We start from the raw sequence: 24,790 nt of genomic DNA on the forward strand, positions 1-24,790 counted from the left end.
CTACTGACTTTATTAGCCATGTTTGAGTCTCAAGGTGCACCAACATCTCCTTTCCAAAACAAAACCAAAAAAAGGGCACTTTAAATAATAGACTATATTTGGCTATTTATTCCACTCAGTAGTGACTATTGAATAGCAAAAGATAAATGTGGGCATCATGTAATAATAAAAAGTACAGCCGGAGCCTATGATTCATAATGATATTTTGAGATTTCCTATAATGTGATAACATTAACTATCTAGCTCTGTGTTAATATCTAGTTCTTGCATGGCTTTTTTCAGATCTTTTCAGTTTTTGTAAAAAATAATAACAACTCAGTTCCCATTCCCCTCATTGCCCAGCTATGCAAAGGTGAGTTGGGCAAATAAATCAGGCCTCCTAGACAAAAAGTACTGGAACAGTCCTTAGTAAAACCCTTGTTCCAGTCTGCCTGCAGAAGTCATTAAACTTGATTGACATGTTTTTAAAGTTTTACAACCACATACGTATAGAAGATTCCTCCTCATTGACTCATGGGGTTTTTACATTGACACCTGTATCTTACAGACAAAACTCTTTAAGCTAGGTTTTATACATTCCCATTTAGAATATGTTCCTTAAGTGTTGGTACAATACCAGAATGATTCAGCAGTTGAATTCAGGACATCATTTTTATGTTTCACCTACCTGAGTTATTACTTATATCTATTACTTAATTTTAGACTGAGATATGACATTTAAGTCAATATGCAGGAAGCAGCAAATAGAAATTTTTACAAACAGATTTTTCCTGTCTTTTTTAAGTTAGTCTCTCACAATATAAAAACTATAACAATAATGTGGTTTTAGTGACTATTGCTTTAAAGTAAATTCAAAATATGGAGGTTTGGGTAGTCTTCTCAAAATTTCCCTGTAAGCAGCTATTGCATCTATGCACAATTACTTACTCACTCCAAATGAAGAAGGGATTATTTTTCATGTTGCACCCTATTAGTTAAGATACCAAATGATATTTAGTTTACTTGAATGTAAGCCTTTCTTCAAAGTTCTTTCGCAGTATAATGTAGTGGATTTCTTTAACTTCAGAAATCTGCAATGCATAACAGGAATATACGAGGACAACAGACATGTCCATGTTTAAAATCTTGAAAATAACAATTTTTAGTGAGTTACTTTTATTTAAAAGTATCTTCTTATGTTTGAAGAGTTCAGTTTCTCTGCAAGTATAAGCAATAGTATATTTAGCTTGCTAACAGTGTTTCAGTTATGTTAGTTTTGCATTCATAACACAGAATCACAGAATCACAGAACCACTAGGTTAGAAAAGACCCATTGGATCATCAAGTCCAACCATTCCTACCAATCACTAAACCATGCCCCTCAGCACCTCATCCACCAATCCTCAGCACCTCATCCACTAATAACACTTTCAAAGCTTAGTATACACTGCAGTTTCAATTATCGACGTGACTAAACAAACATCATAAATAATTAGGAAGTACAGGTTTTTATAATTTAAAATTTAAGCATACACTTTACTCTTCACTCTTTGTTTAGGAAAAGTGCAAGCCTTCTAGACTTCTGTACTGCAGTACAGCTAATTTAATTTTGGTTTTGTTTCTCAGAGATAATATAAGAATGCATGTATTAAAGTTTATTTCATTTGATCTATACCTATGACTTCAATGTACAACCAGAAGAAATAATAAAGAAAAAAAAAGTAAAAAAAGAAAAAGAAAAAGTGCTTAAAGGAGGACAATATTTTACATGTGAAGAGGCCAAAATTATCCAAATAAATTGTCATGGCCAATAATCTACAGGTATAATAAGCTATAGGTACAATTTACCTTGAATTTAAGAAGATGTCTGACAGTGTCCTTCAGCATCTTCTTCACAAACTGATAAAGCATGTTTGCGATAGGTAGACCACAAGATTTTTTGAAAAGCAGCTATACTGCAGTTATCAAAGGATGGTGGTTAAAGACCCGAAGTTGAAGTGGCAGACAGTTATGAGTAGAGTTCCTCATGGTTGAGTAATGGGTCTAATGTTATTCCATATCTTTAAAAGTGATTTGAAGGATGGAATTGAAGGCATACTCACCAGGTTTACAGAGAGAGGAGATGTAGTTGCATTGAGAGAAAGAGCCACTATAGAGACAGACCTCAGTGAGCTGTAAGACTGGGTCAACAAGAACTACCTGAGTTTTAGCAAGGATAAATATAAGGTCCTGTATATGAGATAAAATAAGCCCCATAGGCAGTGCATATGAGGGTTGACTGGGAAGCAGCTCTGCTGAAAGGCCCCTTGGGGCCTTGGTGGATGGCAAGCTGAACAAAACCCAGCAATGTGCCTTGGTAGAAAAGCAGACAAAATGTCCTAGGCTGTAAAAGTAAGAACAGAGACAGTAGATGGAAGGATGGGACTATTCAGCCCTACTAGTTATCTGTTAGACCGCATATAGAATAATGTCCATTCGTGGTTCCTCCAGGTTGATAGACACATTGGAAAATTGGAAACGGTCCAGTGGAAGACCATAAAGAAGATTGGAGAACTTTACAGGTGAAGAATGATTGAAGGAAATGGGTTTGTTCAACCCAGAGATCAGAACTGTCAAAGTGGAAATTAACCCCAGTCTTTTGTTATCAAAAAAGGTAGTTATAGAAAACATAGAGATACTCTTCACAGAGATGCATGGAAACAGAATAAAAGGTGACAGGTACAAGTTTCTTCAGCAGAAATTCTATCTGAATATAAGAAAATAAAAATCTCCCTCATAGGAACTATTATTAAGAGGTCCAGATACATGTCCGCATTTCAGAGTGAAGTGGCACAAAGGTAGATTTTTCAAAAATGTTGTATGGGTAAGTAAAGATATTTATAAAGGCAAGACATAAAACTCATAATGTACATTCTGCTTGCATATTCATGTTAATCAAACTGATGTTTACAGTCTATCTGTGCAAGTTATGGAGTCCATGAATTCATGGTTGTTTTAAAAATTGCTTAAGTCAGTGAAATGAATCGACCAGAATAGTAAGACAAATAAAAAAAAAAATTGTGTTCTATATTTGTCAGAACACAATTCAAATACATACTACCTTTGTTTCTTTTTTTCCTAATAATTCAAGTTACTTTTTGGCCTGCCTATTAATTGGATGATCATGATTTAAACCATTAATCCCACCTATTCTTCATTTTTCACAGATACAAAGAATTGCTTCAAACCTACTTTTTCTTTCTACAGATTAGATGAATTTTTTGAAAATATCATCTTGCAGAAGTTGTTGCTGAATTGTCAGCAGACTTATAAAAGACAGTATACATAAATGCTTCACAGTCTGAGAAACAAGCAAGCAGAAAGCAGGAGTGGTCAGCATGAAAATAAAAAGACTAATTGACCAACTGTGAATAGACAAATCTGTTTGTTTCCTGAAACAGGAATGACAGGAAGAGATTTATCAACTGTCAAATAGTTTCAGAAAGTAGATAATTGTCTCTGTTTAAGCAAGTTGGCTTTGTAATAATGGAATTGCCCTGCAGGGCAATACTACAGCTAACAAATTTGGAAACTTCTGTTTATAACTCTGCACAACTGCAGTATACTGAAGTGACTAATTGTTGATATTCACATGCCATTTTTGAAAAATTTGTCACTACTGTGGGATTTTTGGTGCATATGCAATACAATTTATAGAAGTGAATGAAAACAATTGCAAGCCATACTTTTCAAATAGCAAACAATACATAATAAAAAGGAGCATTTTAAGTGACATTTTAAAGAATAACAAGTGAAATACCTGATATAGCACCTGTGCCTTCATTATCTGCAAAGTTACATCAGTTCACTAGAAAATATTAATTTCTTGCAAAAAATAACATTTAGGCATGGTAGCCTAATTTGTTTGCCCAAATTGTTTGTACACAAAATACACAAGTTCAACGAGCAGATGCACACATATTTTAGTAGATACTTTCTTCGTATTACTACATGACACATATATTACTTATGCAAAATTCTTTCAAAATTTCTGGTGTATGTTCTGGACATGAAATTTAGAGAAGACATAATTATTAGTCTAGAAGAAGTGTTTCTATTCCAGCTTTAGTATACCCAAGAGTCTAACTTGTTAATCAAAAGAACCAAAATTATAGCACAACAAGGGTACTTGAATCAGTAATTTTAATGCACTCCAAAGCATTTCATATCTACAAAACTACAAAATCTATAACACCTGTTCAGGTTTTAACCATATGGAAATGTATCAATTCCTATTAATTGTCTTACTATTTGTTCTCTGCTTTTGAAAGCGGAATTAGCTAGTTCTATGAAATAGTTGAATATAAAGAAGTGAAACACTGTCCTTTTGGTTGTGAATTACTTGTTCTACCACAGAATAATGGTGGATTTGGATATTTAGTTAATACACATTCTGCAGTTTCACATTTAGATGGACTGAAGAATGTGGTTACCTCTTTATACCTAAATATTTTGATGCCTCCTGCTATTAAGAATTCAAAATTTATACAAACATGAAAAGCAATATATTTAACAAATATTTATGCTTAAAGGCCTTGGTCCTCAAAAGCTACCAAGCTGCCCTTCTAAACTCACAAATAGCTACGCATACATCTTAGTCTTATCACAGTACTGCTGATTGATAACATTTTATTGTATGTTAAGAAAAATACCTTTTTTAATAAAAAGCAATGTGCAACTGCATTTTGGTATTGGTAAATGAAATGCTATTTGCAGTATATGTTCCTTCTAAAGAGATGTTTCAGCGACTGATTACTGAATTGTATTATCAAACACTTGATACACGAGGACAGAAAAATTTGCAATATAGTTACCATTTATGTTACCACTTATGTGGGATATGAAAACCAAGAATCTTTATAATGTCATTTTGTTATGATTATCACACAGGAAATATATAATCCAGCCACACAGACACACTTACAAGTGCTAATGTGGGGGTTTTTGTTGGTTTGGTTTTTTTTTTCATGCATCAGTCTTGAAATCTGGCTGTCAGAAAAGTTAGAAAACACAGAAAATAGAGACTAGAAGAACTTTGAAAAGTTATTTAGCCCACTACCCAGTTCAAGATGACATTACACGTATTTAATCAGCTGTGTCTTACAAGTTCCTCCAGTAAATGATCCACAGACAAGACTAATAGATGCTGTTACACTGTTTAACAGTGCATGTGAACACCCTTACATATTATACAATACCTAGCTCATTACATCAGAAGACAGGAGACTACCATCCTAATAGAGGTATCTAATTCAGGATATGTGAATATGCTGAAAATAGTTTTACTACAAATGACAGTTTCATTTACATGATTAATTATGCTATGTATGTGTGTGTGTTTCTTTAGCAATTTTAGTAATTATACATATATATAGTACACAGTAGTAGGATGTAAAATGAAATGTCCTTGTAAGTTATTAGCAAAAATGAAAATCACTCCTAGAATTTTCCAGCTTTTGTGGATTTCTACAGTATACTTTCCAGATACCACCCTCAGATTTATTTTGCCCTCCTCGACTGTTCAGAAATATCTCAATTTTCTCTCTGGACACTAGAATAATTACCCATGGCTCTGAATTACAGGATGTATCTCCCTTCTCTTTCCCATACACTTTCATTCTTTGTAAACAAACTACACTTTTCGATATCACACTTCACTGTTATGTCAACTTATTAATACATGTATAAGTATCTACTAATATTTTTATTATGGATACTAATATCTATATCATATGTGCCTGCACTAATACTTAAATTCCTTCATTCAGGTATTTATCATACCTCTTTCCATAGTATTTGGACATCAGATGTATTCAGCAGAATGACTCTGTGCTTTTCTTCTTCAAATTTTTTCTTGATTTTTTTTGCCCCTTGTCCATTTGGTCAGGGTATAAACCACGTATATACTTCCTTTTCCAGTCCTTACCAATTCTAAATTCAAGTCTCTCATCTACTTAGCAAATAAGTAATGAAGATGCTTCATGAACTCCCAACTGTATATTGAATCACTGTAATTTTGAAATCCATCTTGGTGAGTCTTACTATTTAGAGCGTGATACATTTTCATCAACTTATTATGAAGTGAACTCCCATGGAAGTTCCAAAGTAAGCTAAAGCATACTGAAATACAGACAAAGATCATATTAAATAAACAGCATACATAGGATCTTTTTTCCCAAGAAAATTGGAACATTAGGATTAAAACTTCAAGTACTTACAAAATATTAATTTAACAGGATTGGCTATCAAACAGCAGATAAATATGAAATGAATGAATCCCTATAAGGGTAAGAATTCCTCTTTACCTTTACACACAGGTCTATGATCACTCCATGCAGCAAAAACTTCAGCTATCCTCTGACAGGTAATACTTTTTGAACCTTGTAGCACATAATCTTCATCGCAGGAGAACTGTACCGTTGCTCCCAAGCTAAAATCAAACAATAACATAAAAATTAGAAGCATTGTTTTACAAACAGATACCAGTCAATTTTTCCATTCTTTTAGGTATGATGGTCTTGAAAACAATACAAACATGTAATCCAGTAAATATCATTTTTTGCTCTTAGTAGTAAAAGGCTGCAGGCTATGTGTTGGTCTGACTGTGTACAGCATTCAGCCGTCCACAGGCTTGGGCCAGAGTTGGTTTAACTGACCTGAGCACTATACAAAAAATAGTAGATACTTTTGTTAATTGAAGCTAGAAAACAATAAAAAACACACATAAGAAAATCACTTAGAAGAGGAGCAAAAATGTCAACCACAAGACTAAAGAAGAAATGCCCCCTAAATGTTGTTTTCCTAGTGAAGACCTCAGGATGCAGAAGACTTGTTCCAAATATCCCTCACCCCTGATTCTTCTTGAGGAAGTAAGGAACTTTTTACTTTAGTACCAAAGGGGCATTGAAAGGGGGAACACAATACCACAGAAAAGGATTAGATATTAATAAGAATTCTTTTATTAAGAAAAATTGGTATATCGTTAATATGATTTTCCTTTATTAATTTGGACTAGGAATGCATTATTGTAAATAGACTAGTAATAGCTGTTTTTATACTCTTTAGTAGATTAAGATTTTAATTAGGCTAGCAAAAAACTCTTATTCCATGTAAATAGTGTGCTTTCTTTTAACAGTAACAAGATTCTGAATGTAGCAACTATTAGACAATCAAAGTTACAGAGTGAATATGAACATTTCTTCAATTAACTGGCATATGTTTCTCAATTTAATGGAAGAAAATAAAATAATTTGAAGAAAATATTTCTAGGTATTTAGCTGTGTTTATTTATGAAGTTGGCGTCAATAGATTTTGTGCTTTTCCACACGGAGTTTAAATTTGGTGTTTCAACTCAGCATAGAATGCAACAGAAAATAAACCCATAAAAACTTGGGTGGGTTATTTGGTTTGCTTTGTTATGGTTTTATGAGGGGAGGATTGGGATGGAAATTGAATTCAAAAATTAAGAAAACTTCAGTACATGAATGTGTATTACTGACATAATTATTCTCCTTTTAGATCATTATACTTTCAAGTCCTGAATACAGTTGTAACTAGTCTACATATCAGGCCTTTCTCTAACAGCAGAATCTTACACTACATGATTTCAACTTAATGTTTTCAGAAGGTTGTTCGTCAGAGTTAAGTGCCTTTATTATCTATTATCTTTTCAGTTGTTAAATGATGGTCATTCTGTTTTTTTAATTAAAAGCTTGTGTTATTATTTATCCTGGGAAATACTCTTCTCTTCCACTCCAATAAAGAATGAATAAACCTAAAAGACTAAACCAGAGCTGCTATTGAAGAAATACTGAGAAGAGCAAAGTAAACTAAACATTAATATTTTTAAAATCTCATGTATGGTGATACTACATTTTGTAGTGAAGCATATATTTTAAGAGGAATTTTGAGGAGTATCTTTACTTTTATCACCATGATAGCAGGTATTAATAAAATTTTATGGTTTGGTTTTAAAAATATATGATGAAAACCTGTAGAAAAATATCATACAGCATTATTTACCAAACTCCGCAGTGACAACATAAAAATACTTGCATGCATATGACCAAGACTACCACTTTACAATAGGAATTGCAACAAAATCTAGTATTTTGAAAAGGCTTCCAAAACGAAAATTTCATAAAAGTAGAAAAACACAAATTCCTTTTCCTTGGCCTATGTGAGAAACAGTGTGGCCAGAAGGACCAGGGAAGTGATTGTGTCCCTGTACTCAGTGCTGGTGAGGCTGTACCTTGAATACTGTAATCACTTTTCTTCCAGAGAAGAGCAATGAAGCTGGTGAAGGGGCTGGAGAACAAGTCTTATGGGGAGCAGCTGAGGAAACTGGAGTTGTTTAGCCTACAGAAAAGGAGGCTGAGGAAGACCTCATCACTGTCTACAAATACCTGAAAGGAGGTTGTAGAGAGGTGGATGTTGATCTCTTCTCCCATATGACAGATGGTGGAACAAGAGGGAATGGCCTCAAGGTGTGCCAGGGAAGGTTCAGATTAGACATCAGGGAGAAACTCTTCACTAAAAGGGTTATCTGGCACTGGAACAGGCTGCCCAGGGAGGTGATTGAGTTGCCATTCCTGGAGGTATTTAAAAGACTGGTAGATGAGCTGCTTAGGGATATGATTTAGTAGTGGACAGGTACAGGTGGACTTGCTGACCTCAAAGGTCTTTTTCAACCTAGTGATTCTGTGATTCTATGATTCATTATCCTTATTTTTAGATGGCCTAGTATTAACAAATATTTCCTTTAGGTGTAACAGCTAACACAAGTTACATGGCCAATAGTATTCTCTAGTCTAGGTATAGCTAATACAATGGATTTAGTAACCACAAAGCACTATGGCACAAAGACCCACGCATAACCTAACTAAACATAGATGTGCTGATACTCTATATAAAGGATATCATAGGATCTCAAGCCCTTTTCCCAGCCTTTGCTACGTTTCCTAATAAAAATTGGCTTGTGTATCTCTATAAACAAACCACCTATACTGGACAATCAAAGGCAATTTGATTCCCTGACTTACATTTGATCCAAATGGCTTACAGATTAAGCCCCTTCAAAGTGTGTGTAGACAGCACCTGTTTTGCATATCACAGCAGAATTGAAGCATGATATAGCGATGGAGTTGTTCATTGTTATATACAATATAGACATGCACTGCCAAAAAACAAAAATCTAAAGGACAGAATGAAAAACCTCAAGGAGTTTTAAAATTAGAATTTATTCAGAAAATCAGTTCTGTCTATGGGTGCAGCCAAAGGCCAGACTGGATCCATTTAGTTCAATATGCTAAAACTGAGAGTGATGAAAAGTGAATGGTTGGAGAAAAATTTCAGAATACAGAAAGCATCTATAGTTCTTATTCTGATCCTTGTCATATTTCAACCATTTATGGTTAAAAAAATTTCTGAACTGAAGCTGCTAATTTAGAGGTCCCTAGGTGACTAAGTTGACTCCTTGGGCCAACCCCCTGCTACATCAAAGACTAGTAAGGCAGATTAGTAAGAAAAAGAGCTCCTGTGGGTATAGTAGTCATAAAAGAAAGTTCATATATGATGTTGGTACATTAATAAATGGGTAAGGCAACCTTGTAGCACTGGAATCCAATATGGAAATGACAGAAATACTCAATGACTTTTCATCATCAATTTCTACAGCACATCTGTTCCTAAACATCTGCATGTACCAGCATGATGTGGGAGGAAGAAAGACAGCTAATGCTGGGGTTGAACAAGTAAAAGATGATAGCTGTTTTCAAAGGCAGAGGCACAGGTAGCTTTCACTAAGGGATGTTAAAAATGCTGGCTGATTCTATGCAAGGCTAGTATAATCTATGAAAAATTGTGGTGATGAGGACAAGTTCCTACTGACTGAATAAAGGGTAACATTATGTGAATTTCTCAGAGAGGCAAGGAGAAGCTAGTAACCTCAATCCATGGAAAGCGCATGTCCTCTAGGAAAGCACAAACAGGAAATCAAGAACACTTCTACATATTTAGCAAAGGTGAATCATACGTCATCAACCTGGTTCTCTTCTATGATAAAATGACTGGCTATATTGACCAATGGTAGATCTAATAGTGCTCGATGTAACAGAACTAAACATCAGCAAGGCTTTTAACAATATCTCTTGCAGCAGCGTCTTTTGGGAGCTGACAAAATATACACTGAACAGACAGATTAAAAACTGGCCTGGCAGTTGTGCTTAAAGCATAGGAATTAATGACTCTATATACAACTGGTGACTAGTAATAACCTGAACACTAGAAAGTCAATATGAGGTCGTATGCCTGACCTTGATGGTGAGACAAAATGAACTTCCAGAAACTTCTGGTTCACACAAAATTAGGAAAAGTGTCTGACACAGTGAACAGCAGACCTTCAATCCAGGCACTTGACAAACTTGTGCACTGGGCTGAAGGAAACCTCATGAAAATCAATAGGTAGAGGTGAAGTTCCACCCTATTGATCAGTAATGTGTTCTCATCCCAAATACCACAAATTAAATATTAAACTACATAAGGAGTAGTGGTAGCAGATCAAGTGAAATTATTACCCAGTGAGGCTGCGTCTGCAATATTGCCTCAGTGTTTTGTCTCTCATTTCAAGAAAGTGGTAAAAACTCTAGAGGCTCTGGTGGTTAACTAGGGGCTTGAAGCACATGACCTACAGTAAAAAGTTGAGGCAGATAGGTTTAATTAGTATGACAAAGAAGAAGCTAAGGTACTATTTAATAGCAGACCATAACTATTTTAAGAACCTCTGCAAAGATAATGAAGTCAAAATTTTCTTTACCTGGCAGACAATATACAAAGGGCAGTTTAGGAGTTTCGGATTTTACATTACGAGAAAATTCTTCCAAGAAAAGCAGGACAAAACTGGAACAGCATACCCAGATTGTTATGAAATCTATATTCCACAGAATCATAGAATGTCCTGACTTGGAAGAAACCCAAAAGGATCATTGAGTCCAACTCTTCTTCCTGCACAGGACAACCCAATATTCACACCACGTCTTTGAGCGCATTTTCTAAATGCTTCTTGAATATTGTCAGGCTTGGCATCATTACTGCTTTCCTGAGGAGCCTGTTCTAGTGCTGCATTACTCTCTGGGTGAAGAACCTTTTCCTAATATCCAGCCTAAATCTCCTCTGACACATCTTCCTGCCATTCCCTCTGGTTCTATCATTTGTCATCAGAGAGAAGAGATCAGCACCTTCTCTTCCCCCTTGCCTTGTGAGAAAGTAGTAAACTGCAATGAGGTCTCCCCTCAGTCTCCTCTTCTTCAGACTGAACAGACCAAGTGGCTTCAGCTGCCTCTCATATGTCTTCCCCTCAAACCCTTTCATCAACTTTGTAGCCCTCCCCTGGACACTCTCCAGTAGTTTGACACCCTTTTTATACAGTGGCACACAGTATTTATAATCAGCACACAGTACTTGAGGTAGGGCTGCACCAGTGCATTGTAAAGCAGGGCAATCACCTCCCTTGAACAGCTAGCAATGCTGTGCTTGATGCACCTCAGGACACGATTGGCCTTCTTGGCTGGCAGGGCACACTCTTGGTTCATGTTCCACTTGCCATTGACCCTTTACACAGGACTGCTCTCTAGGCTCTCTCTCTTCAGTCTGTGTGTATGTGCAGGGTTGCTATGTCCCAGGTGGAAAATCTGGCAATTGTCCCTCTTCAACGTCATGCAACTGGTATTGAAATGTAAATTTATATTTAAGTTTATATCGAATAGGATTATTTTAATAGTTGGCATACATGTAGCAAACAAATGTGGTTTAGATTCTTTGCCTCCATTTTTTGATGTATTCTATAAAGTATTATTGAACAAGAATCAATTGTGCAAGAAATCAAAATCGCAGCCTCAGCTGTAATAAAAATGACGTTATTCTGCATTTTGAACTTACATTTCACTTGCACATTTTGTGATGGATAGGTGGGACAGTCTAGAAGATGGAGGAGATTATGCATTTCGAATTTTTGCACTGGTGTGCAGGGAATACAGCTGAATTTATAAACTGCAGTAATATTCTATTGCTGTGGAATCAACTGAGAACTCACATAAACATCAAAGTACAGAAAACAGATTCACATCTTCCTGCCATATTAACCTGTTCTGTCAAGACCTGACACTGAACAAGGTTGAGAGAATGCATCATGCTTTTGTCATGAAAAAAAAACCAAAAACAAAATCAGAAATGCCTAAACACCAGTTCTTAAAGTCTGTTCCTACCAAAGAATTAATTTAATATTATGATAGGTTTTTAATGCTAGTGTAAATAAATAATCAGTATTGCAACACGTATAATTTCCTCTATCTGCAGTGAAACACGATAAGGTGAAATTTAAGCTTCCAAGGCCATGCAGAATAAGACACATTTTCTGAACCTAGCAACTTTTTACATGCTATTGATCCATAATTATTTATGGGCAAACTACAGGTAAAATCTACTGTAGTCTATTTAGCACAGTGGGAGAGTTGAGCTAAGCCACAGCAACTTTCCCAAGTGAAGAGTATGCAGAGGAACATTTCTGTAGATCAGTTGATACTGTACTTGGAAACACTACAGCAGGTTGTTAGGATTCCAGCATATAATGTTAGAATATCTAAAACTTCAAAAGAACTGGTCAAGAGAAATCCTTACCATGTGCTGAGAAAATACATTTCAGTTGCAGCGTATCTCCCAGGACTCTGGAGATCATTAGAAATTCTGCTTAAACTGTTCCTAAGGTATCACCTTTCCCCACAAAGCTTGCATTGTCAGAGGCTTCCGTTTGACAAAGGAATTGATTAAATTTTGACAGATGAAACATACACTACTCCCCTTTAAACTAGCGTCAAATCTCACAGTGAAAATCAGCTGAGTTTTGTTCAATTTTCAGGATGTTTGGCTTGAAGTTTCAGAATCTAGAAGCTCATCTTGCATGTCTGCAGAGAAGGGGATGTGATTCAGAGAAGATTTAACATCTAGCATTGGAAACAAAGCCTGTAAAACTTCAAAACATAGCCATGGGGAAGTTTTGCATTATAAAAAATATCCAGTCGGGTGAACATGGAGTGTTAGGTCCCAAAGAATGGCATGAAATGCTGCAGCTTATCTTAGACCTTACACAGTTGATTTTCTAAGTCTGTCTAAGAACCGTGTAAGGACAGATGAGTGTGCTGAGAGAGCAGGTAGTATTTATAACAACAGGAGTGAAACTGCAATAAAATGCTTCAAACCTGTATCTTCATGCTTGAAGAAAGCTAAAGAGAAGTGAGCCAAGCATGCTTTTCTCTAAAATAGATTAAATTGTACTGAAATTAGATTTTGATTGAGCTCCATAAAGATAGATTTAACCCTTTCTTCAAAATGCTATATTTTAAAAATAAAGTATAGTAATTGGGGTTTTCACTTCATTATCAGAAGGGGGGAAAAAAGCTCAAAGTCAAAGTAAAGCTATTTCCTACATGATAGAGAAAGAGATTTCAAGAATGGAAAAGAAAAAAATGTGTTATTTTTCTGTTAATTATAAGACAACGTGGAAAAGATTTTTCTGTAGTACTGTACTTTTAACTAAATGTAAGCATTTACTTTCAATGTCTTAGCTATTTTAAAGAATTAGTGGCATTCTTACTTTGGAAGCTTATGAGACAATTAAGCAACCATTATAATTATGGCAAGAATTGAAAATAGGTTAATTTGAGAAGAAATTTTATTCACTCTGCTGAAAATTTTTAATTTACTTTTATTCCTTGTAAGATGTCTTTTCAATTTATCAAGTGTTCAACCTGAGATAAATGACATATGTATTACTAACATTGACCAGTCCTGTTTTCCACAGGTAAAAATCTCACCATTCACATTCCTAGGATCTTTAACATACCTTAGATAGGAAATCATCCTATTTATCTCTAACCCGTGTAAGATTAATGGAAGCAAAGGAGTAATTGTTCCTTTTTTTCAAGGTCCGTCAATAAAGTGGCTAGAAATAGTGCACATGTATGTGTATGTCTTCCCACTACTTCCAAATAAAAAGTTTTCACATTATTAAGATAGGTGACCACAAAAGAGTGGAAAGACTCCACCTTATGAAAGGAAATTGGTCCTTTCTGGGGTTCTTGTGAGAGCTGCAGTCAGAACAGAACTGCCTATAAAGATGTTGCACTAGGTGGAACTTATCTACAGCAGACTATCCAGACCAGACTATTTTTATCTTCAAAGAAACTATGGAAATTAACATATTTAGTTGAAAGAAATCAGTTTGAGGATAGCTTTAGAGCATAAAATTGAGGTGGCAGTGAAGCCATAGAAAAGTCTGTGATTTCAGAAACTGCTACTGCTATGCAATGTAATCTGTTAGAGAACCCAGGAAGCCTGTAGGCTGCCCTTAAAATTGCCAGGAATTTAGACTGTTCCTAGAATCTGCACTCAGCAAAAACAGGACCATTTAAGTACTAGTTTGTAGGGGGGATGTGTGGGGTTTTTTTCATTTTTCTTACTTTTAAAAAGGTTGGTTCCATACTAATATTAAGAATCGATCAAAATAAAGTTGAGTACAAAAAGATTACTTCATTTTGATCTGAAAATGCATTCTTTGGTGGAAAGTGTATAATATTTTCTCACCAAAACAAACTTCCCTGCCCCCGCAAATTATAGCCCTTAAGACCAAGAGCATAATAATGTATCTAACAGATCTTGTTTAATTTGTTTTGAACAAAAGCTTATTTACCCTTTCTGTTCACAAAAACATCATTAAACTGAATACTTCTTTTCACTTTCACTTTCACTAATTTAATTTCCAGTGGATACTGTATGCATAAACTATGTTCTTTCACTAGCTATTTATTCTTTTCCATTATGATGGGATTGGACTTATTCTTCTGTTATGCATATAGAATCACAGAAACATAGCATGGTTGGAGTTGGAAGGGACCACAAAGATCATCTAATTCCAACAACCCAGCCATGGGTCAGGCTGCTCGAGGCCTCATCTAACCTGGCCTTGAACGCTTTCAGGTATGGGGCATCCATAACTTCCCTGAGCAACCTGTTCCAGTGCCTCATCACCCTCACTGTAAAGAATTTCCTTCTAACGTCTAAATGTTTCTCTCTCAATTTATAGCCCTTCCGCCTAGTCCTGTCACCACATGCCTTTGTAAAAAGTCCCACCACAGCTTTCTTTTAGGCCCCCTTCAGGCATTGGAAGGTTGCTATAAGGTCTCCTCGGAGCCTTCTCTTCTCCAGGCTGAACAACCCCAATTCTCTCAGCCTGTCCTCATAGCAGAGGTTCTCCAGCCCTCTGATCATCTTTGTAGCCCTCCTCGGGACCCATTCCAACAGTTCCATATCCTTCTTACTTTGAGGATTCCAGAGCAGGACACAATACTCCAGGTGGGGTCAGCTGCTCATCAATGAGCATCCCCAAATCCTTCTGCGCAGGCATTAACCAGCACTACCATGGGGGTCAATAGAAAAGCTGATCTTCCTTCATAGATAATTTGGTATTTTTTTTAAAAAAATAAATGTTCAGCAATTGAAAAGCTAACAATTTAGAAACTCTGATAGATAAGAGATTCAAATTAATTCAAAACATTTTCAATAACTGATTATACGTGTGTCTCTACTCATACAATACATCAACATCTGCTATTACTCACTGTAGAAGTCACGTATGTTCACTGAGAAAAAACAGAGTGTTTTGAAAAAGTATTGCAATCTCTTTTTTTTACAAGATAAGGGATTTGAAATATAGTTGAGAATGAAGGAGGAAAGTGGGTTAAAATTTGAGTTTAGGTTAAATTAAAAAAATACATGGAAGAGATCACTGGCAATTTAATTCATAAAGCCAGCAAGGAATGAAAAGTAAGAATTTGCTAGAAACAGTACAACTTTTTAGTGCTGATTTTTTTATTTTATGTTTTTTAACACAATATTACTATACACTTCCAGTTTAAGCTGTATCAAAAAATCAATAAAAAGAAATAGTCTGCTTCAAGTGCTAAAACAATCTGACTACTACAAGGGAAATACACAAGCACATATCAAGCTTCTAAATTCCTGAAAAACATGCTGTAGGAAATATAATATGCTCTATTAGACTCCAATGAATATTTCTATCTGAAACATCTTCTGTGAGGTTTTATTGTTCTTTTTGTGTTTCATTAAATTTTGCTTTCTTATTAAAAAAACCCCTCCAGTACCATACATGATCAATATTTGTAAATCTAACACAGTATTTACATGAGAAAATTATTTTAACTTACCTTGAAATCATTTTTTTCTAGTTTATCAGAAGTATATATTCTTTTCAAATTGGTGTTTTATCTTATTTGCATACAGGCTATATTGCACTATATAATTTTATACAGAATTCCATTTTACTTTTTATTTAAAAGTTCACTTTTGAAAGAGGTGCTCAACAACAGCAATAAATTTTAAACATACGCATTTTCCAAGTTCAATATTAGACAAATGATATAATAGTAGAGTTTATGTTTTACCTAAAATCTGAGCCTATTCGTTTTCCATTTTCTGGTTCCCCAGGATCTGGACACAAATTGGATGCTTGTTTAATACCTCCCTCATTTACTGAAAAAAAAACAAAAACAAAAACAAAATAAACAAAATAAAGATAAAACAACACAGATTTTAGGATATATAGATTCGAGTGATTGACAAATATGAAATAAAGCATTATCTGCATTTTAGGTCCTTTAAAACAGATTTTCTACAGAGTATGATTACACATATGCTCTCTAAGTTCAATACATGTTTTTCCTTCCTATAATAAGAAAGCACATATTTTCTGATTTTTTTCCAAAAAACCAACAGTTCTTTATAAGTTGTACTAATCAGCTATTTTGTTTGTTTGTAACATTGAACCCATATGGAAATGTTACTGCTCTTCCTTTCCAAACATTAACATATAAGAGTGTTCATCAAGTTTAGGGTTGTAAGATTTTACTCTGAACACAATCTAATAAATGTCATCTCCACTAAGAGCTGACCTTTTCTCCTTGAATAGAACTTGAAAGCATACATTCATGCTGAGAGAATTGTCCTTAATCAGTATTGAAAATGCAGATACCCCCAAAATATGGTGATATGAAGGTAAACTCAAAATGCCACTTTGATTTGCATACATTTACCTTACAATAAACTAAAATGGATCTTCAGAGAGAAAATTCCTGTGAACCTTTCAGTGTTTTTCCAGTAATTCATGTATAGCAATCTAGCCCTCAGCTTGTTCAACTACATCTTCCTTTGTGTTTTCTTTTTAATACATTAGATATCTTCTAATTAATATTACAGCTTACAAAAGTATATCTTACAATAATAGTTTTAGGTCAATATAATTCTATTAATTTTGCATTTAACTTTTGAAGTTCATTGAATCAGGAAGCAGCAGTTCCCCCAGAAAACATCATTAAAAAAGGTTGGCCAGACATTACTTGGTAAATTTGTTGCCTGACAACAGGTTATTTTTTCAAAAAATACAAATTGACATGAAAACAAAAGATTTATACAAAGCAGAAAAAGATTTTCAGCTTCATTCATCTTTACTTCTGAGGAGCTAGAATAATGGATTTGCAGTATTAAATTTTAATTTTCCTTTAAAGAAAAAATTTGTATATAACTAGGTTGATCTCATGACATGGTAAACCGAAGGTACTGAAATAAAAAAATGTAGTATCTAACTATACTTCTAATGGATGTTCATTAAATTTCAGCTGTTAATGAAGGAAAATAATATTCGGAACATGTGGGTGTTTTCCCTTCCTTGACGTTTCTTTTCTTACACAGAAAGGGAAGAATTCATTGGATGCCCCTGAGGATGTCAAAGGCCAAATGAAAGTGTTGCGGAGGGTTAAAAGAAAATGTCTCAGTTTAGCACAGTGCTCAAAAAACCTATCAAGGTCAGGCCTTGTCCACTGGAATCACAGTTCCTCCTCTGCCCTGAAAGAGCTGTAACATGTCTAAGGTTGTTCTAACAGCAAACAAAGGCAATCTCTGTTCACCTGAATCTTTGTGCTCAGTGGATTTTTGGCACAGGAGGGATCTTCCTTAGAGACCATCCATATTACTGGAATTCAGTCTTATAGTCTTTTCCTCCCCCAATAGTTGTGATTAAATCATATTAGCTATAGAAACCCAGATTCCTGGTAGTGTTGCAATATATCTGTCTCTAGCAATTATAATTCCATAAACCGCATTTCTTGAGACCATCTAGAAGGATTTTGTTGAATAAGTATTTAGAACGAATTCTTTGAAGTATCTGAGTATTTTTACATAGTTCCAGAGCCTATGTCAAGGAGAATTTCTGATCATCATAAGCAGCCCATATATGTGGAAAAGACCTTAAAACTTTGGGTGGAAACTCAGGATTCACTGAACAAAGAAGGAAGGGAAAGCAAGCATACTTGAGAACTGTTAGGGTAAGAGACATATCATTTTTGTGACAGTCTGTTATCTTTCCTGATATTGAACATGTTAAAACTATATCTAGAAACTTATTCATGATGTGCCATTATAACATCAAAGAAATTAAAATAAAATGATGTCATTTGGGGGCTGTATCATATACCTATATACAAAGAAAAAAACTTTTTTAGAAACAAAATAAAGATTATTTAAACAGAATTATTTCTACTTATTGTAATTCATATGTTGATATTGTAAATAACTATTTTTTGTATACTGTATTTCCTTATATACAATTAATAGAGAGATTGTTCATATAAAAAATATTCTACTGTATTTCAAAGCACAGGAACTATGATACACTCAATTTCTACCAAAAAAGGAAAATCTAAAAACCTACAGGGATTTGTCATTTTCTGTGTAAAGATCCATTCTTAAAAATACTCTATGAAGTGGAGTTTTAAAAAATAAAGCATGGCTTTATTATTATTAATAAATAAAATTATAAGGGTTTATGTCAAAACCAATAAAATAATTACAGTAACAAAATGAAAATAAGACATATACCACAGTAAAAAATAACAAAGAAAGTTTTAAGTACAAATCATCCCAAATCAGAAATGCATTTAAGGACAAATTTAGATCCATTTTGATTTCTGTTAAGTACTTTTTTATTATTGTGTATTGATGTCACTTTTCCAGACAAAATGCCTGATTTTTCAGTTTACTGAAATACAGCTCTGTATAGTTCCCCAGATATCTATCTATCTGTCCGTCTGTCCATCTGTCTATCTTTGTATTACATCCCAGATGGTCATATGACAAGAAGCAATGAAAGGATTTCCTGTAGTATATTAAAAGCTCCTCTTGGGAAAGTACTAATTCATAGTCTGGTCACGAAACTGTGAGCGAGAGTTCCAGAGTTCTAACCCAAACTGAACTAGGTCCCCCAGTTATTTATTTTGTTAATCTCTACACTCGTAAAACCAGGTTGATGCATACTTGTTTCAAAGTATATCATCAAATCAAATATTATCATTCTGGCTTTACTATGCGCAAATCATCTATGTATTACTACTAAATGTTAACATATCTAATACACTCAAAGAAAGTAAACCAGGAAAAAGACATACACATGAGAAATGTTAGAAGGTAATTTCTAAAGACACTGCTAACACAAGCCACAATTTAAAATATGTATTCACTTATCTTAATTCCACTAATAGTTGAATGATGGTCTGCCCTTTTTTAAAAAGGATGCTATCTGTTATTGTAATGCAAGTACAGATGCAGCTGGGTCCACACTAGGAATTTTGTGTAAAGTTAATAGCCAAATGTGTAGGCATTTAATTAAATACTGTCTCTAACTTCCTCAGCTATCAAAGTGTCTAGCCAATCAAATGCTAGGTAACAATACAAAATCTTTGTTCTCTATTTATGCCTAGATTATGATGACTAAATGTAAAAATTATCAAATATTTCACCTTCATTTATTATTGAATCATATAGGTAATCTGTGTTTCATAAGAAATAAAGCAAGATAGAGAAGTTTTCATCTTCATATAGAATATCATAGCATCTGAAATTATATAAAGAATTTCAAAAATAGATTGATAAATTTCATTACTAATTTTGTAATAGTCAGCTTTAGATATCAAAGGTATACAATACTTCACTATAAATATGCAATTCCTATTAATTTTTATATAACAGAATGTTCAATGATTTGTGCAAAATAAGTTTATAGAGAAATAATCTGATATATCAGCCATTGTATTATTCTTATTTGTAACTGTAAAACCACAGATGAACCATCTGACAGATACCTTAGTGATGTACTTTATAAACACTATTGTAATTATCTTACTGTTATTTCTAGTTGTACAAACACTACTTTCCAGTCACCCAATATAAATAAAAACAATACTAGTTTTTAAATATATTGACACAAAGTTTTCAAATAAAACAGAAATGCCTTACAGAAATGCCTTACAGAACTACTTAGATGATGCAGTTTACAAAAAAGTTGAATATGGCAACATGCTACATTATAAAAACTGAAAAAAAGTTTTCCTTCATTTTTCTTATGGGTAAATGTTAAAAGGGTCTTTTATTTAACTAAGAAAATCACAGCTAATATGTTAAAATCTAAAACTGAAAAATGCATTAAAAGTTATGCCGATGTGCCCTGCAAAATCTTGGAAATAGAATCCATCACTACACTTCAAAGAAAAAATTAGTGCAGGTGTGTCCAAACTAAAGAGATATTATTTCACGACTGTGAAGAATAACAAAACATAGTATAAGTAGACAAGCAGTCAGTCCCTCTTTATTTTAACCAATTAAGTCTAAATATTTTAAATGTGGTTCTAGTCCAAAAAGAAACTCTATAAAAATGGCACATGCTTTTGCAAAAGATATCCTCTTTAATGTACTTAGAGTCATACATATTTAATTTATATTAGAAAGTTTCCTGCCTTCTTCTGATTAGTTAATCAGCATTTGGTGCTGTAAGATGCTAGGCACTTTCATTTTCTGTTTTCTGTATTCAAAGTTGAAGGCACTAAGCACCTCCAGAATTTTTAAAACTACAGTCAATAATCAGTTTAAACTGTCAAAATTAATGAAGAAAAGAATTTCAGAAAGTGACCTCATGTGTTGCTTGGAAAAAAATGTGGTTGCACATTTCTAAATGAGGGTGGGCTTTAATTTGTGTGGCCTTTTTCTACTAATAATGATTTTCAAATAAATAATGCATATCCTGGTCATAACTAAGATTTCAGCTGACACCTGGGAGAACGAATATTTATTTTTTTTGTAAATACTGCAAATCTAATGTGAAAATTCTGACAAAACAACATGTCATTCTACAATGCCAGATTTATAGAATGTCTGCCTTAAGAGTAGAACCATATTTAAAAATCCATCATGCAGACTGGAGAAACAGATTTAAGTCAGTTATATTATCTGAAATACATTAACAGTTTTGAAAACACACAAATAACACAGACAGCACAAACTTCACTGTTGCACTAGAAAAAGGTAACAAAAAAGGAGTACACTCACAGATAGAAAACTTGTTGCTGTTGTCTTTCCCTGGAAACAATTTAAATCCTCTAGATTTAAAATCTATGGCCTTTTTCACTAGTTAAAAAAACAAACAAAAACATGTATCAGGCAATACAGTCTAAAATATTTCATATCATTTGACAAATTTAATCATGGATCTATGTACAAATTAGAGTATGAACTACCTAAAAAGGTCATATTGTGTATCTTTGTTGGAAAACAATTTACAAAAACAAGTATTGAGACCAATTTTTGCACCTGACAAAGGAAATAACTAAGATTTGTAACTTAATTTTTCTCCTGCATAACCAAGAAAAAAAAAATCATGGCCAAAAGTGTTTATTTCCACGGACCATATAGTTGTGTAAAACATTGTCACACGTTTATGGAACCTGGAAAATAAAAAGAATATATATTTTTGCTTTAAAACAGTGGAACAGCTGAATCTTATCTGGTGTTTCTTCTGTATTAAGGAGCAACAGAAGAGTAGTGCTTATCCCATGCTTGCTTCCTCCATTAAAGAAGAAAAAACCCCAAAAAAACACAGAACACTGTCAAATACTAGTATATCTGCCAAATGAAAAGTCACCAGCCTTTTAAAAAAGGCATTATAATGTTTCTAAACAGCTATTTTTTGAAAGTTTAAATCAATTTTCTTCCCATTGAAAGAAAATTTAAAAGGAAAAAAGAGTCATCCACATTATGTTATTGAAAGCACACTAAAATCCGACATATGTGCCCAGGTCTGAATTCCAGAAGCAATATAGGACATATATTAATCCATATATACTCTGAAAAAGTTTACACAGCAGTAGAAATGCGAACACATTTTTTACCAACAGACTTTGCCTTACATTTGGGAAAAAGACCAAACAGTGACAACAGCTAAAAAACTATGAAGTTTTGCCCTTCTAAAAGTAACACATTGGAATACACTCTCAAGATTTACAGGCACGCAGATTACCTCCTCAATCCAAAAGTATCTCCACTAGTTGGTTTCCAAATCTACCTTAGCTATGTTCTTAGCTTCTGTAGGGAAGAAAAAAATTTAGGAAATATGGAGATTTTATTTTCTGTGTTTAGATTACACAGACAAAAAAAAAAATTTGATCATAGAAAAAACACTGCATTATTGAATTAAGCATAATGGGCTAATTTTATGGTTTAATAGACATTCATGTAAAAAAATGAAATACTTTCTATTGTTCTGCTGTTATTCTGCAACGGACCCTCTTTCTAGCTTGAAAACACTTATTTGCAAAGTGTGATATGGAAGGTAGTTGGCTTCACCCTTAAGCCCACTGCTGAACCATTTCTTTAAAATCCCTTCTTTAGGGCTGCCTTTGTGAGAAATAGCTTTTGCTACCCTCAACATGTTTTTGAAACAAAACAATAAAAAGAAAGTAAAACAAAAAACTTCATTGACATCAAAAGTTAAGAAAGAATAAAACAAAACCAGCAAAAGAGTATTATTTTTTTTATCATTAAACTAAGTGCCTCTTTTCTCCAATGCTATCTGCCAGCGAGCAATGAACCACAGATAAAAATGAACCTTCTAAAAAAAACAAATTTAAACTACAATGTTTTTTTGGTACATCATACTCAAGTGACTTTATAGATTAGGTATATTTAAAAAATATATGGAAGAAGATGCTGTATGTTGACTACTAGCAACTACTGCCAATGAAGACAACAGAAATTAAAGGAACTAGGTCTAAGAGAAGCTAACCCTAGAAGGTAGACAGTATCAAAGAACATTTCAGCACCTCTTAATGTCTTATAAAAAAATCAATGGATAGTCAAAGAAACTGTTAAAGGAGCCCTAAATGCCAAAGCACAAATGACGCTTTTGTTATTAAATAGAAGTAATCATTGCCACACATATGAGCAGAACAAGTTTCAGGAGAAAACAGCATACTACTAAGAAAGATTTATAGGACAGATCTAGGACATGATGATAAATATATTTACACTTCTGATAGAAGAGACCACATTTTCTTCTAAATGCATAGAGGCTTGTAACTCAAGAGGTGAAAAGTAAATTTCCCTGTGTATCACCATAATGTAACATAAACATTGCTAATGGTTCTGGAAAATACATTATTTACAGGAGCATAACGTATGTGTTGCCACAAAACACTAAATTATTATTTTTTTATTTCTAATCCTTGATATCAGAACAGCCTCTCCTCCAAATTAATTGGATTCCAGAAGCACTTCTATCATCAGTGGAAGTCATGGACGCAAGAACTGTACCTTCCTATATTGGAGTACTATTGGAATAACAGCAATCCTCTCTCATCTTTGTGTGAGGTTTTTGAGATGCTACTTCTACATAACTATGATTTTAGCAGTATAGTAAGATACTTTTGGCCTCCTCTGAACATCAGTATAAAATAAGTCCTCATGAATCAGAAGACAGGCCTAGCTACCCTTCTAATATCTAAGTAAAAAGGTAATCACCTTGAATACATGATCTCAGGTGCTGAGATGGTTTTTAAATACTCACATTAGGGAGATATTTATCCTTGATTTTCAGAAATCATCATAACAGCACATTAAAGAATGAAGACTAGTTTGGGTTTGTTTGTTTCTACTCATACTCTATCTATAGTTTATGTACACAAGAAACAGTCACAAGATCCAAGGTGGAACTGGAAATAGTTAAAAGACTGTCTTGGTGAACACATTATTTAAAACAATCAGAAGCTTTCATAACTGTTCACGTCATTTTGCCAGGGTTAGTAATACTAGTATGAAAACCAAGCAACCTAAGATCTCTGAAATATCTTTACACTACAAGAGAAGAATTTTACCTTTAACTGAGTTTTGTACATTGATTTATTCAACAGTAGTTTCTGAAAACACTGTGAAGTCACCAAAATTATTAGGTTCAAATATGGCATGACTAGGCTATGTCTTTGGCTGCATATGCATATATATACATAAAATCAACCCCACAACAACTACATATCTATGTGACTCATGGCACATATCAAACAGCTATTTCCCAAAGTATTATGAAATATTAAACAAATCTAGTTCGGTGGTTAAATGCCTGAGTGCTAAATTACATTTGTGTTATGTTACTAAGAACATCTTGGAACTTTAAAAATTAATATAAATAATTAACACCTAAGAATACACATAAGAAAAAACAACCCATCCAACAAATAAAATCTAAGGACATATCCACATTGATTTCCTACTGCAGTCTTCAAAATCTTTAACAGCTACTCAGAAAACCTCTCCTTCCCTGTTCCTCTTTTCC

The 24,790-nt window shown here is 33.9% G+C and overlaps 1 protein-coding gene across 1 annotated transcript in view; it reads right to left on the reverse strand.

Annotated features, from left to right (window-relative positions):
* Nucleotides 1-24,790, reverse strand: part of CSMD3 (CUB and Sushi multiple domains 3) — a 608,404-nt gene that overhangs the window by 336,509 nt on the left and 247,105 nt on the right. The window contains exons 8-10 of the mRNA XM_069854554.1: nt 21,517-21,594; nt 16,530-16,617; nt 6,324-6,448 (exon numbers count right to left, since the gene is read on the reverse strand). Of these exons, the coding sequence (XP_069710655.1) occupies nt 6,324-6,448; nt 16,530-16,617; nt 21,517-21,594 (291 nt within the window). The remainder of the gene's footprint in view (nt 1-6,323; nt 6,449-16,529; nt 16,618-21,516; nt 21,595-24,790) is intronic.

This window comes from Phaenicophaeus curvirostris, chromosome 3, assembly GCF_032191515.1.
Source record: "Phaenicophaeus curvirostris isolate KB17595 chromosome 3, BPBGC_Pcur_1.0, whole genome shotgun sequence".
In the NCBI taxonomy this organism is placed as follows: Eukaryota; Metazoa; Chordata; class Aves; order Cuculiformes; family Cuculidae; genus Phaenicophaeus; species Phaenicophaeus curvirostris.